The sequence below is a fragment of the Dendronephthya gigantea genome, unplaced genomic scaffold, assembly GCF_004324835.1.
Source record: "Dendronephthya gigantea isolate DGI-Jeju-01 unplaced genomic scaffold, DenGig_1.0 000053F, whole genome shotgun sequence".
NCBI classification, from domain to species: Eukaryota; Metazoa; Cnidaria; class Anthozoa; order Malacalcyonacea; family Nephtheidae; genus Dendronephthya; species Dendronephthya gigantea.
Window position 1 is genome coordinate 389587 of NW_021163063.1, and position 15693 is coordinate 405279.

Sequence of the window (15693 nt, forward strand, 5' to 3'; positions counted from 1 at the left end):
GCATGCATATGATGCAGTAAAATTTTCTCGTACGCAAAAATGATATTTATCAACAATACTGAAATGTGCATCTCAATCACCATGACCTTCGATATGTCCCCTTTCTCTAGCAAGACAAAGCATTTAGCATTTTTCTGAGTTGCATTAAATCCCCATCGGCTAAAATTCGTGCACACAGCATTCAAATTTTAACAATGAGTGATTTCAATAGTTTTCGTTTTTTTTGGGACACCCTGTATATAAGTAAACGGAAACGATTAGAAATACATTGTCCTCTCCATTGTTATAAATACAATGCAGTTCAGAAATTAAACTCGGTTACGCAGTTCCTGGTCCCTATAGTACGATCGTACTTGTTCCTTACGATCATAACAAAGTCAATAGTTATTTTGGTATATCGTGTTTAAGAAACTGCATGCTCAGTTTCTCTGTTTACCACTTTAAGTTCCATTAATAAACATCTTTTTAGTTTCTACAACTTTAAACGTCTATAAAAAAGCATGCTTCGAATAATAACAGCTTGTAAACTTAAGATATGAGCTATATAGACAACAAGACTTTTTGATAATGGTTTTCTAAACGTCTATTGTACAGGAAATTACTTCAAACTTATTCATTGCATATATATATATAGTTATGAAACATTGTGCATACAATTTAAATTTGCATTACGTTAAGTTTTAGTTTGTTACTGAATTGGTAGTCAAGGTTTTTAATTAATTGTCAAGTTTTGCATTCGTAAACATTTCAGCTAAGTTATGCACCCAACATCGTTGTTTCAAATGTCCGAAGTAAACGGCGAAAAACTTCACGACTTTTTAAGTAAAAGAGCAGTTGTCAGAAAGGTTAGTTTTTTGTCTTTCAGGTTGTTAGGCAGTCGAGGAGCCGATTGTGCTGTGAACAGACTTGTTGACTGAGCAACCTGAATGTCTGAGTAGTTCATTATTACATTTGAAGAAAAACGGCTTGTGAGTCTTCAACTAAAGCAACTGCACCATTTGAACAAGAAACAAGCTCGAACTCTCCGCTTTGATTGATACGTAGACTGTCGATGTGCTCTCCAGTTTCTGAGAACCTGAAAATTCTGCTAGATACTGATGATTTAACAAGAATACGTTTTGTGGCGTAATTTATTGTAACCGAAAAAATAGGAACAATGCGCAATAACAGATCTATTTCCGGTATCTTAAATTCTCGTTTTAACATTCCATTGTCTGCGTATGTATAAACAGTCTTCTCAAACGAACTTGCAACGATTATTTCAGTGTCTAAAAACCAGAAATTCGTAACTAGACCTGATATCCCGTTCAGAAGGAAAGTTTTATCGATACTGAACTTATTAGCACATACGCTTACAATGTATACGATACTGCTCTCACTATCGTAGATAGCAACCTTCCCGCTCGGGTTTATTGACATATATAAAAACGCCGAATTTTCTGGGGAAAAAAACGATTTCTTTGGAACGAAAGGTAAAGGATCCTCGACTATTTTAGTTCCATTTTTGTCATAGACAAACAATTTATAACTCCATTTTTCATTCGATTTTTTTGTAAAACCGACGATAAGGTAAAGGCTATCTTTGGCGTCGATATCCATCGCCATAATTCGCAATCCTAACGCATCCTTGTCTTGCAAATAGGGAACTTCACAAACTGTACGGCTTTCTCCTGAGGATTTAAAAGTTCTAATAGTTCCCGGGTTTGATTGACATACTGCAATAATCTCTCTTTTTCTGTTCACGAGAGACAAACATGGAAGAATCTTCTCACCAAATGTGATATCTGGATCCAATGACATAATTCTTACACCAGATTCCATCAATTGGCGAACATGACGTGTTTCTCCGAGCACTGGATGGTAGACTTCTTTGCCAAACATAATCGCTGGCCAGTCAAATATCGCTGGAGGTGAATTCATGAACGTCCGAGCAAAATCAAACAATAGCTGATTCGTTAGAAAAACAGACGAAGTAATTTGAAGTCGCTTCGCTTTATTTCGCCACGACGCAATTCCACCTTTGATCAGAACAGAAAATGTTCCTTGAATGGCACCGATATCATGAAGCTGTTTCAGGTATTGCAAACAATCGCTGACGCTTGCATCAGGGTCTTCCAAATCTCCTAAAATCCTCGCCATCATTCGAACCTGCGATGCTTGAATTCGGTCCTCGATTGACAAGGCTTCGTTGGCGAATGCTCTGGTGGCATCTTCATGGGCGAGTTTGAACTTTTCACAGGCAGATATAAACCGAGTGTTTGAATGTATTTTCAATGACTTGATGGCATTTATCAAAGCAATGGCATCTTTCATAGGACTAAAATTAGAATCAGTGTCTCTGGGTGACTTGGCTTGAACTAAGGAGTTTGCTGGTTCAACTTCCGTAGATTCTGATGTATTATTCTCGGATGATTGAAACTGAATGATAGCTTGATACATCCCGTTGACTCCATCCTGAAGAAAAAGAAGGCTGCTCTGTAAATCCTTTCTCGCCAATCCATCCAACTTCGTCTTAATATCATGGAGTTCTCTCACGATCAAGCGTCGACATTCTTCGTGCGTGACGTCGCCATCGTTTAAACGTTCTGAAATCTTACTGCGAGCCTTGTTCGCTAAGAATCCAAACGCCAGCTTCAAAACTCCGCTTATAATATCCGTCATCTTGAAATATATACCGCGCGGTTACTAAAACATAAGTTATATAATAAGCTGAAACGTGTCGACGTTCAGGTAATGAGAATAAGCTACGAATAGTTTAAATTCAGATTCTATAGGGTGTCAAAATACTCTTTGAAATTCAAATTAAGCACTATTATTTCGATTTGAATAGTTTATCGGCCGAGTTGAAAGACATGCTATTTCTGGAGAAGCCCTGCGCAGGGTGCCTGCTTACCATAGCAACTTAGCTTACCATATTGATTGGAAAGACTGACATTGAAGGTCAAAGTACTTGATCAATATAAAATTCATCAATATGATATGTAAGTAATAAAATTGTTTACGTCGATGCGGGAAATCGTCAGGCTGGCACAGATTGGTAAAGACACATGCCAGGAAGACTAACTGCGACACGCAAGGAGATTTCCTTTTGATTTTAAGTATTTATATTCTGAAAATCACAAATTTACAAAGATTACATGTGGCACATTCCAATCATATTTTACAAGTACAATGGTTATACGCGATAATAAAGTTCACTTAAATCAACTATAAATCTGCTAATAAAACGAATAATATACGAGAAGTTCACGGACTTATAAACTATAGCGTTGGTATACCTGATGGGTGAATCTCCTCACGCTCGAACCAATTTCTTTCAAATATTCAGTCTCTCAAGAGGCGCGTCTACCTCAGCCTAACTTTCTCCTTTTTTTCTCTCAAGTTACAAAATGACGCGCGGTTACTATGGGCAACTATTAGTTAATTTTTACTAACACAACAATGATAATTATTTAAATGTTCATATTAATTAATCGATATAGTGATAAACGTCAAATGTTCAAAACACAGATAACTGCGTCATTGGTTTCGCTGTCAATTGGTATATCCAGTATACTAGCAGTAATCACAGATTAGTGATCCAAATGTGTTGATTTCGGTTAACGATAATTAACAAAAATGTTAACATTAAACGTCACAGGTTCACAGCGTATGTGATTCAAAACGTTACCCGCAAAATGATTAATTTAACAACAATGATGGCTCATATGATTTAATTGACAACAAAATGTCAAAATAGAGCGAGCGCATGGTCTCCAGTTGCTATGGCGACACATCAGTACGAGGCAAATCTGACATCGCAAATCTCGATATGACACGGCTAGGAAGCGTTCTCCTTCGTCGAACGCAATTATCAGATCAGTGGATCACGCGCACCTTGATGGCTTGAACGACTTGGAAACTAAATAGCTTAAAATGAGAACTTGGAAGTTAATCAGTAATATCAGGTTGAGAAAAGCGGAAATATAGGAAATTTACTTCATGTTAAACTTGATTACGTACAAACACGTCAGGGTGTTAACACTGACCAGTGTGAGTTACAGAGATAAAATTTTTAAAACCAAATTTTGTAATATATATCACATGTGTGTATTCTATTTGGCTATTTTTGTTACACTTTCTTCAAAGCACATCCGGCGCTTTGCCAAGTTTATTGCTACAGATCTGGTTAAAGTTATAATTCGGACACATTGTATAATTAAAAAATTCGGGCGATTTTTTTTGCCCCCCAAACGAAGTTGCGCCCGTACGACTATGGATGTGAAGTTATAGCAATGTCATCTTGCTGTCTCCTGATTTCAATATTTTTATTACTATGGTTAATCTGTTAATTCCGGAAGTATATTTCTCGCGTTTGCAACATTACGAATCTTTACAAGAATAATAAATTGTTGCAATATCAAAGAAATACACTAGGCATGGTATATTGCATTTTAATTCATAGTTCCACACGACTTCCGGAAAGATGAAAATCGGGCATTCATTCGAATGAAAGAATTTTCATTCTTTTATTGAGATGAACTCTCGCAGCATGCAGTTTTTTATTACCCAACATGCATTGCATACAGTTTATATTTAATAACATGACTCCACTTCCTGCTTTATTTATTCTGGCTAGCTTGGTGGTATACCGTTCACAGTGATCTTTCAGTGAGGAATTTTTTCCTAATGGATACGTTACAAACGTGAGTATATGTTAAATAAACAGCTCTGATGGCCCCGTGTTTTAGTATACTGTACATGTGCTTAAAACTGTTCAGAGGCAGTAGAAGCATTCGTATATTATCAGTCGCACCCAGTATTCGTATCGTTGGAAGCTGTTGAAATTTCTGCGTTGCCTATATCATGTGAAAAGCATGTTAATGTACAAAGATACGTTCATAGTTTTTGTTAGTGTGCAAGGTTGTTAGCAGAGCATATATTCAGATGCAATATCTTTCAAGTTTTTACTATCCCACTCAAAAGCTCATGCTGAGGCAATCGTCATAGAACAGGTTAATTGTTTATGAGGAATTTGCAGGCCTACATGCCAAATTTTAAAGCAAAATTCTTCTCGATAGGAACACATTACGAAATGTACTAAATCTTACACGAAGCTTGAAGCTCGGCCTTTACCTCCTTGTATTGTAGCTATGTTAATCGAGCAAAACCGAAAGCAAAAGCTTGTTGGCGTTTCCGGTCTTTCGACATTTCAACTGACAGATATTTGAAAGCATTGCCGACTGAGAATCAATATTTAACTCGTTCTCAGAAAAGAAATCTTGGTAACGAAACTATTTCTGCATCTGACGATAAAACTAATGTTGAAACCATCTCGCATTTCAACATTGTTATGACCTCTAGTAATAATCGATAAAATAGTCGATGAAATTTGAATAATTTAGTTTCGAAAACAGTGTCATAGGCGGTGTATGGGTTGCTGGTTGCTACTTAGTGCTGCTGTTGTTCATAATAATACAAACACCCACTTGATCTTCAAGTACTGTGTTATTCAAGCAAGTCAATTAACTTTTGAAATATCCCCTAGTCAATGTATATACAGTTTATCATCAAAATCCTTATCAGTCGATCTCTTTCGGAAAAATAGACTGTTCAAATTCTTGGAATCGGAAAACGCTTCGGTCTTTATAGATCTCTACACAATCGGCTAAATTCTACATCATTGTTGAAACTACAAAATGCGTTTATACCCGTAGTGAACCTAAATGGTGTTGGACAGCACATCGTATTTTAAAAGATATAGAAGTTCGAAAATGTAAACAACAGGGACAAGAAAATTCACCTTAAAAATCCCCCATTTCCTTTTAAAAATTACTATTTCTATTTAGAACTGTTATGCATTTATGAGAAACATACATGCAGATTTTATTGCGAGAGTTTTGAGGCCATATCGCGGTGTTCTTGAAAAATGCCAATGGCAATTGACCACTCCTATTAAGATAAGGCGGGAACTCGACTGTACTTGAAAGGAAAACGCGTAAAGAGAGGGGTGCATTTGGTAGCTGTAACGATATGTGTTGGGCTGGGAGGGTGTGCGCATTTTGCAACAGTTCTTGAAATTGCTTCCTACCAGTGTATCTGGAGGACTCGGTTTGTTGGATCAACTTTTATGGGTATTGCTTGTGGCCTTGTGCTACATTACTGGGGTTTTTTTAAAGAAAGTAAAGATTGTTATTGTGTAGCATTGACTATTGAAACGATTTGCCGTTTCCAATACTTACATAAGTGCGGTGTATGTTACAAAAATACTGTTGAAATGAGAACGACTAAACCAGCCCAAGCGTGCATTTCATAACGTCTTTCCATTTACTTTACTTAAGAATTTCGGTGGACACGAAACGAACAATTTCGGTATTTTCTATGCTGAAGGACATTCCGTTAGGACATTCATTGCAAGGGAATTTAACGGTCGATGTTAAACCACTCAGTGGAGATCGCAATATATGCAAGCCCGGAGCTGGAATTCAAACAAGCATTGGTGGTATCGATGTCTCGGTTCAAGTGGAAAATTTGGACTCAGAACTCAGCAAAATGGTTACTATTGGACGAAAGCTCGGTCCAAATTTTCGTATCGAATTACAAAATTTTTTCCATTTAACATTCGTTTCAACGGTAACTCAAACAATACCGTGGAATGCTGAAATTTCTAAAGGAATAATGCTGAGTCAACCGGAAACTCTAATAGAAGATCCAGATTTTCAACAAGCCGGTCATATCGTAGGTCTGTGTATTCCCTATGGCTTTGCCATGAAGCTCACTAGCTCTTTGGAAGTGACGTCTGAAGACAAAGATTGCAACAATGAAAGCCCCAGGAGGGCTGCTAAAATGACAAAAACACTGGAGTGGTCGTTAAGACCTAGGTTTTCTAAGCTAAGCACTATTAAGCAACCAATACGAGAACTAGTCTACAATATTCAACGGATTCCAGCTTACTGTCCATCATATGTACCACCATCGAATATTATTTGTCGGACAGGCCAAAAAGTCAAACAACTCTTGTCAGAAGTCAAACATTTCTTGCCAGGCTCTCAAGTCGTTGGCGTCTTATTAACTACGGCTTTGCCTATAGCTGTGGAATTATATGCGTTGCCATTGTTTGTACCGGTTATGACTCCGTACTTATGCGCCATACATGCCTCGGGATGTCTAACATTTTTGGGGAGGGTTTTCACCGCGAGGTGATTATTAAATATGCTCACTTATCTTTTTTATCAACAATCAACGAAGACAAACATTGAATGACTTGACATGTTCACTTATCTTCTTTATCAACAAAGACAAACATTGAATGGCCTTTTCTAAGACTAAGCCGCTTGTTCGTGCCCTTTAAGATTTCAAACAATAAACTTGAAGTCGAAGGGGACCTTTAATCGTAGATTCTCAAATTAACGATGTTCTCTACATTCGGAGTAGTCTTAAATCTCACCGAATAATAGGTTTTTTTCTAAAAACAGGGTTTTTTCAGATGTGTAAGGATAAATTTCTAGTACTAAAATATTACAATATTTTCAAATCATTGGCAAACAGAAAGTAAGGTCGAATTATAGCAGGAGTTTCCAGTTTTTCGTTCATACCTTCCAACAAGTTCGCGTAAAATTTGTAACGGAAGAAAATGGGAATCCTCGGTAATAATTCGTGAATTCAATCATTATTCTGATCCAGGTTTAGGATTTAAGCTAAGATTATATTCTGGATATGCAATTAATTTATATTTTCGGTCGACTTGGGTAAATGGTGTATATGAAATACTACAAAATATTAATCGTCAGGGGGGGGGGATGTAGTTAAATTTTGTGTGTATGTGATACCGGTGTTAAGCCCTGGTTCAAACTAGCTCCTAAGAATCGGGGATCCATTGTATTACTTTCCGATAGACAAAGCATTTTGCGCACCAGCGTCCTCGGACAAAGGGAATCCCAGATTCTTAGGACAAGTGTGAACCAGGCTTTCTCTCGAAGATTGTTTGTTTGTTTTCTCTTTTTTGGGTGTATCGGCGCTATTAACGGACTGTATACATGGTTCCGCTTAGGCGAGATTCAACGAAGCGTAATAAAATGACGTTAATGTATTGAAATGAGTGTATAACAGTCATAATCCTGGCACTGGTGTAGTCATCCTGACAATAACATGCGTTATTTTTGTTTCAAAAAGACTTATTTCAATACCTGAAAATCATCTCACGCTTCGTTGAATTCATGGAAACAGCTCCCAAGTGTCGCATGTTGCCTTGATATTAAAACGTAGCAAAAACATTTAATTATATAGTTTGACTAGTATATATATTGTGACGTTGTAACAGTCGTACTATATATAGTTTTAAATATTGTACAATTATAGATCGAATAAAAATATCCTCATACGATTCGGCATAGCCACGTTCACCATGAGGGCCCTCGCCGAAGGAGTGCTTCAAAAACAAAACCTTTTTAAATCAAAATTAAAAAAGATGCCTCCTCGGGTCCTGGCATCACTGTCCCGCGAGCTGAGTCGCGTGTAAATTACGTAATCACTTTAAATATTGATCTAAATTAAAGACTAAAGAGAACCGTTGTTTGTTTGGTTTAGACTGTAGCAAAGACTAAAGGCCTTAGTTTAATTCCAGCACACAGAATTACAGGAAATTGCAATCGTTTCTTTAACTTTCTAAAATAGTTGTGCTGTTGTTATTTGAAGATCGGGCTGTCTCGTTGCAACCTAATCGTTCGACATTTCGTTATTACAGTTGAAGAAAAGCCACTTTTCCTGCACCGACTAAAGCAACAGCGCCATTTGGATGAGAAACTAGCTTGGCATATTTCACCCATTCTCTGGTTCCCAAACATAAACTGTCTAACGGCTCTCCAGTTTTTGAGAACCTGAACAGTCTGTTGTCGTAAAATATTTTAACAAGAATGCGTTTTGTGACATAATTTTTTGCAACCGAGACAGAATCAAAGCCGAAGCGGGATACTTCCGGTATCTGGAACTTGCGTTCAAACTCTCCGTTGTCCGCGTATAAATAAATTCTTCCCCTGCGCTCATCTACAGCGATTATTTTGGTATCAAAATACCGGATACGCGAAATTTTGTTTCGTGTGTTCTTCAGAGGAAAACATTTGTCGACATTAAACTTACCACGTAAATTTCCAATGTAAAGAGTATCGTTGAAACAATCTAAAATAGCAATCTTCCCGTCCGTGTTTATTGCACTGGGTAAGCCCGACCTCCTTTGGTTTGAAAGGAAAGATAAAGGATACTCGAGTATTTTCTCTCCATTCTTGTCAAAGACAAACAATTCATAACTCCATTCATCTTTTGAACATTTATCAAAACGAGTGATGACGTAAAGGTTATCTTTGGCGTCGATAAACATCTCGACAGCAAACCTTTCTGACCCATCCTCGTCATGGGGTAAATCACAAAAGGTACGACTTTCACCAGAGGGTTGAAAAATTCTGATAGTTCCTTTTCGATTCTCCGCGATGATCTCTCTTCTGCTGTTTATGACCGACCTAATCAATCTTTGCCCAATATCCTCGCTAAATGTGAAATGTGGATCCAATGACATAATTCTCACACCAAATTTCTCCAGTTGATTTATAGGGTGAATTTCTCCAAACACCGGATGGCAAACTCCTTTGCTAAACGAAATCTCTGGCCATTCCAATATTGAACGCAATTTCGTGAACTTCCGAGCAAAATCAAACAACAGCTGATTCATTAGAATAACAGACGAAGCAATGTCAAGTCGCTTCGCTTTATTACGCCACGACGCGATTCCACCTTTTATCAGAACAGAAAATGTTCCTTGAATCGCACCGATATCATGAAGCTGCTTCAGGTATTGTAAACCATCACTGACGCTTGCATCAGGGTCTTCCAAATCGCCTAAAATCCTCGCCATCATTCGAACCTGCGACGCTTGAATTCGGTCTTCGATTGACAAGGCTTCGTTGGCGAATGCTCTGGTGGCATCTTCATAGGCAAGCTTGAACTTTTCACAGGCAGATATAAACCGTGTGCTTGAATGTATTTTCAATGACTTGACGGCATTTATCAAAGCAATAGCATCTTTGATAGGTCTGGGATCTGAAGTAGTAGTATCTCTGGGTAACTCGACTTTGGTAGATTCTGATGTATTATTCTCGGATGATTGAAACTGAATGATAGTTTGATACATCCCGTTGACTCCATCCTGAAGAAAAAGAAGGCTGCTCTGTAAATCCTTTCTCGCCAATCCATCCAACTTCGTTTTAATATCATCGAGTTCTCTCACGATCAAGCGTCGACATTCTTCGTTCGTGACGTCGCCATCGTTTAAACATTCAACAATCTTACTACGAGCCTTGTTCACTATGAATCCAAATGTCAGCTTCAAAACTCCGCTAACGATCTCAGTCATCTTGAAATATACGAGAAATTTACCAAAAAATTCTTCGGATATATTATTTTAAGCTGTCGCTCTGTTGACGTCAGGGCATCTTTATACAAAGACAAAGCTATCATACTTCAATAGCATAAGTGGTCGCCCGCCGTCAAATTACATAAGGCAAATGAAGCCTTCGATTCCAACGCCATTTTCTCGGCGTACATTTTGTGTTTTCCGGTGAAAAATACATCATTCAAAAGCTCATAACGTTGGCTACCGAGTAGAGAAAATTATTTCCAATTTAAAGACAATTTTGCGACGAAAAATTGCATAAATTATATTGAAACCCTTGAGATTATTTTCAAGTGTTGCCTAGTTACGGCTAAACAATGTGAATTCTCAAAGTATTGTTTCGATGAAAAGTTACTTTGTTATATTGGGTTTATTTCTGCAAAGTTTCAGGGTAATTGATAAAAAGCATATATATTTTTATACTTTTTGAATTTTATACCTCAGAAATGCTAAAATCTGGTTATGGGACAAATTTGCATAGGTTCAATTTTGAAACTATGCTACAGTCATATATTTATGTATATATTAAATAGTGGGGGTAATATTTAACTTTCAGAATTTAACTTTTCCCACTTATTTCTGCAATTCACCGCCTGTTTATACTTTGCAAAATAGAGGTTCGAAACTAACCAAGCCCAACTTTGGCAAATCAGCTACTAAAGCAGAAACCAATATGTCACTGCCCACATTTTTATATATAACTGGTATTTTTGTGCTCTGCAAGTTGAAAGAAAAGTTTTTAAACTCCTGCAGAAGCTTGCAATCTCGCAAGCAGGCACTCATACCCACAGCACAAGATTGTAGATGAAGCAAAGCATTCATAGTTCAAATAATAGACAGACTTTGTACACAGAGTAAAAAAACCCTTATTGGAAATAAAATGCATGTATTTATCTCAAACCGAGAGTTCATCACAAATGACAAAAGCATATGTTTCAAAATCAAATGTGTAGCCATTTGAGCTATCTACTAAGACCCAAAGCTTCCCCCCCCCTTGGTTGGCTTGTTCTTCGTCTACTGCCTAATCCCTGACCTAGCTTTGGACTTCACCATTCGCTCATCTACTGCAATATTCTGGTAAAGTTGGTACAATAGATGGCGTCTTTCCTTGAATGATGCAAGGAACTCATCAACCTTGTGCAGTTTCTCACCAGGGGCCTCATTAGCAGGGTCTACCACATGCAGAAATGCCATAAGGGCTTTATAATGGTCACGTGTAAATATCTTCTTTGCACAATGTGTTGAAAAAACATTCATATTTTTCTTACAATCATAACAAAGTGAATATTATGATATATCATGTTTAGAAAACTGCTCAGTTCCGCTATTCTTCAACGTTAAACGTCCATAATACGGCGGATTATTTAATCACATCATCAGATCATCTATAAGCAGTGTTAGTGATGCAACTCTCTTTGCAACTTGCAATGAAATTCTACTTCTGAGGCATCTAAAGTTGTCAAATACGAACATTTCTCACTCTCCGCTAACGTTTTCTTAGCATTTCGAAAACTTTTTACAATTCAACATCCCTCAAAATTATAATTGCATTGCAAGTTGCAAGGAAAATGCATAGTGTAACAGTTTTTTGCAGCTATTTAATTACTAATGACATCTGTTGCGATTTAATTACTAATCATATTTATAATAGCTATGAAATATTGTGCATACATTTTAAAACGATACGTATTCGGCTTTATCATTACTGCATTAGCTGTCAGAATTTCGTTGTTTTTTAATTGTCATATTACACCCATTACATGCAGGACAATTCATTTTTTTTGTGACAATTCATTATTACAGTTGAAGAAAAGCGACTTCACTTCCACGAACTAAGGCAACTGCGCCATTTTGATGAGAAACTAGCTTGGCATATTTTAACCATTCTCTGTCTCCCAACCAGAAATCGTCTATGAGCTCCCCAGTTTCTGAGAACCTAAACACTGTATCAAAACGTTTAACAAGAATACGTTTTGTGACATAATTTATTGCAACTGAAGCAGAGTCAAAGGTAAAGTAGGATGATACTCCCGGTATCCGTAATTCGCGTTCAAACTCTCCGTTTTCCGCGTATAAATAAATTCTTCGCTTACCTACAGTGATTATTTTAGTATCGAAATACACAATACGCAAAATTGGCTTCTTTAGAGGAAAACTTTTTTCGACATTGAACTCATCATATAAGTTTCCGATGTAAAGAATATTGCTTAAACAATCTAAAATAGCAATCATCCCGTCCGTGTTTATTGCACTGGGTATATAATATCGCTTTTCGTTTGAAAGGAAAGATAAAAGGCACTCGAGTATTTTCGCTCCATCTTTGTCAAAGACAAACAATTCATAACTCCATTCATCTTTTGACCTTTTTCTAAAACAAGTGATGACGTGAAGGTTATCTTTGGCATCGATAAAAATCTCAACAGCAAACCTTTCTGAACCATCCTCGACTTGGGGTAATTCACAAAAGGTACGACCTTCTCCAGAGGGTTTTAAGATTCTGATAGTTTCATCTCGATTCTCTGCGATAATCTCTTTTTTGCTATTCATGGCCGATCTTCGCGTAATCACCTCACCAAATGTGAAATCTGGATCCAATGAAATACTTCTCAAACCAAATTTCGCCATTTTATTAAAAGGGAAAAATTCTCCGAACACCGGATGGCAAACTCCTTTGCTAAACGAAATTTCTGGCCATTCCAAAATTGGACGCAAATTCGTGAACTTCCGAACAAAATCAAACAAAAACGCTTTATTTCGCCACGACGCGGTTCCACCTTTCATCAGAACAGAAAATGTTTCTTGAATCGCACCGATATCATGAAGCTGCTTCAGGAATTGCAAACAATCGCTGACGCTTGCATCAGGGTCTTCCAAATCTCCTAAAATCCTCGCCATCATTCGAACCTGCGACGCTTGAATTCGGTCTTCGATTGATAAGGCTTCATTGGCGAATGCTCTGGTGGCATCTTCATAGGCAAGCTTGAACTTTTTACAGGCAGATATAAACCGTGTGTTTGAATGTATTTTCAATGACTTGGTGGCATTTATCAAAGCAATGGCATCTTTCATAGGATTAAAATCAGAACCAGTGTCTCTGGGTGACTTAGCTCGAACTAAGGAGTTTGCTGGTTCAACTTCCGTAGATTCTGATGTACTATTCTCGGATGATTGAAACTGAATGATAGCTTGATACATCCCGTTGACTCCATCCTGAAGAAAAAGAAGGCTGCTCTGTAAATCCCTTCTCGCCAATCCATCCAACTTCGTCTTAATATCATCGAGTTCTCTCACAATAAAGCGTCGACACTCTTCGTTCGTGACGTCGCCATCGTTTAAACATTCAACAATCTTACTACGAGCCTTGTTCGCTAAGAATCCAAACGCCAGCTTCAAAACTCCGCTTATAACATCCGTCATCTTGAAATATATACCACGTGGTTACTAAAACAGAAGTTATATATAATAAGCTGAAACATGTGCTTGTCGACGTACAGGCGATGAGAATAAACTACAATTAGCGGTTTAATTTCAGATTGTATACAGGGTGTTTCCCAACAATACTACTCTTTGAAATTCAAATTTAGCACTATTATTTCGATTTGAATAGTTTATGGCAGGAATTAAAAGACATGCTATTTCTGGAGACACGCTGCGCGGGGTGCCTGCTAAAAAACTGAGCTTACCGTATTGATTGGAAAGACTGACGTTGAAGGTCAAGCACTTGATCAATATAAAATTCATCAATATGATATGTAAGTAATAAAATTGTTTACGTCGATGCGGGAAATCAAAAACTTTTTAAGTGTTTGACCGAAACTCGGCATTCAAGTTGTTTGAAATGTTATTGCTATCTCCCATGCAGTTAGTGGTAAATTCAAACGAAAAATTTCGTGTGAAATTCCCGATAGGTCAGGTGAACGGAGAAAGCCATTGAATGCTATTAAGCTGCTTCGCTATTTGACGCCACTCACCAATCAAATGAGAAAATGTTCCCCGAATGGTGCCAATATCATGAAGCTGCTCCAAGTATAGCCTCGACATAATCGCACAGCTACGTTAGGGTCTTCCAAACTCTCTAAGATTTCTGCGATCATTCGAACCTGGTTGCTTGGATTTGGTCCTCGATGAATAAGGTTTCGTTGGAGAACGTTTTTCAGTGTGGAATCATGAACACTAACATAAAGTAAATATTGACCGGGTGCCCACGCGGATGTCGGGGGCATGGAAGGTCAAGGCCCTTGATTACAATGATAAAATACTCAATATATTAATTAAATTATCTCTAACTTCTGTCCTAAATTGATGGTGTTTGCAACTGTTTTGGCGTGAAAACGATTGATTACGCATATCCCCTCGTTCACATCACTCAAAGAAAGAAAATCACGTCCAAAAATTATATTCTTGGGAAAACTTTTGTACCCCTTAGTACTCCTATTAGTAAATATACAATGATTCCACTAGTATGGAAATTTAATGTAATTTCCCACACGCCTCGTTCCGTTATGAAATATTCTAATGTAGCATTGCAAGTGGATTGTTTTTGTGCTGCGAATACAAAAACTTTAACACCGATGCCTCGAGTCCCGAAACTTTCACGCAAACATTTATAATTGTATTTTATGAATTTTGCAAAGCCTACATTTTGGCCATATGCGGGCATTAAGAGCAAAATATACAACATATACTTCTGTAGAGCAAACTAAAACAACAGTACCATTTGGATGCGAAGCTATCTTTGCATCTCTAAACCATTCAAAATCAAACAAAAGCTGATTCATCAGGTGGATGGACGAAGCATTATCTGCTGTATTATGAATACACTTAGACTGACATTGACGGGGCGCCCAAATCCCAATACGAATTTTGGGGACATCGAGGGTCAAGGCTTATAATGAAAAATATTCAATATATTAAATTAGCTCTAACGGGTATTTCATGGCAAATATTATAATCCCTTATCAACCAGAACAAAAAAATATTGCACCATTAAATGCCTGCACACAGCCGACGCGTCTTTCTTCCCCTTGAAATTAAGAGGAAGGTAATAATTTCATGTCCATAATATAACCCTTGATTCTAATCCTTTAGTATAAGTAGCTGAGGTTTGGTTCACGTTTAGGATTAAAAGTTAGGATTATATTTGTGGATTAGCTCTGGATATGAAATTATTACCAAGAGGAAGCGCTAATGATCTTTGACAGATTAGATCACACGCAGATGTACTGACGCTAGGCAATTGGCCAGCTTTACTTAAAACAAACCTACGTAAACCT

At 37.5% G+C, this 15693-nt stretch overlaps 2 protein-coding genes across 2 annotated transcripts; one reads left to right on the top strand and one right to left on the bottom strand.

The window, feature by feature from the left end:
- Window positions 1–980: 980 nt before the first annotated feature.
- Window positions 981–3360, bottom strand: LOC114529035. The gene is made up of 3 exons (XM_028550760.1): window positions 3279–3360; window positions 1357–2685; window positions 981–1094 (listed from the first exon to the last, which is right to left on the bottom strand). The coding sequence occupies exons 2-3, from the start codon at window positions 2659–2661 to the stop codon at window positions 981–983; spliced, it is 1419 nt and encodes a 472-aa protein (XP_028406561.1). The 5' UTR covers window positions 2662–2685; window positions 3279–3360.
- Window positions 3361–4613: 1253 nt separating this feature from the next.
- LOC114529107 lies at window positions 4614–8539 on the top strand. The gene is made up of 2 exons (XM_028550854.1): window positions 4614–4685; window positions 6321–8539. Exons 1-2 carry the CDS (start codon window positions 4669–4671, stop codon window positions 7180–7182), a joined length of 879 nt encoding a protein of 292 aa, XP_028406655.1. The 5' UTR covers window positions 4614–4668; the 3' UTR covers window positions 7183–8539.
- The last annotated feature ends 7154 nt before the right edge of the window (window positions 8540–15693 follow it).

Coding starts and splice junctions, on each gene's coding strand:
- LOC114529035 (XM_028550760.1), bottom strand. CDS start 2,661: ATGACGGATATTATAAGCGGAGTTTTGAAGCTGGCGTTTGGATTCTTA. Junction 1,095..1,356: donor AGAGCAGTATCGTATACATT/GTAAGCGTATGT, acceptor TTAAATCATCAG/TATCTAGCAGAATTTTCAGG.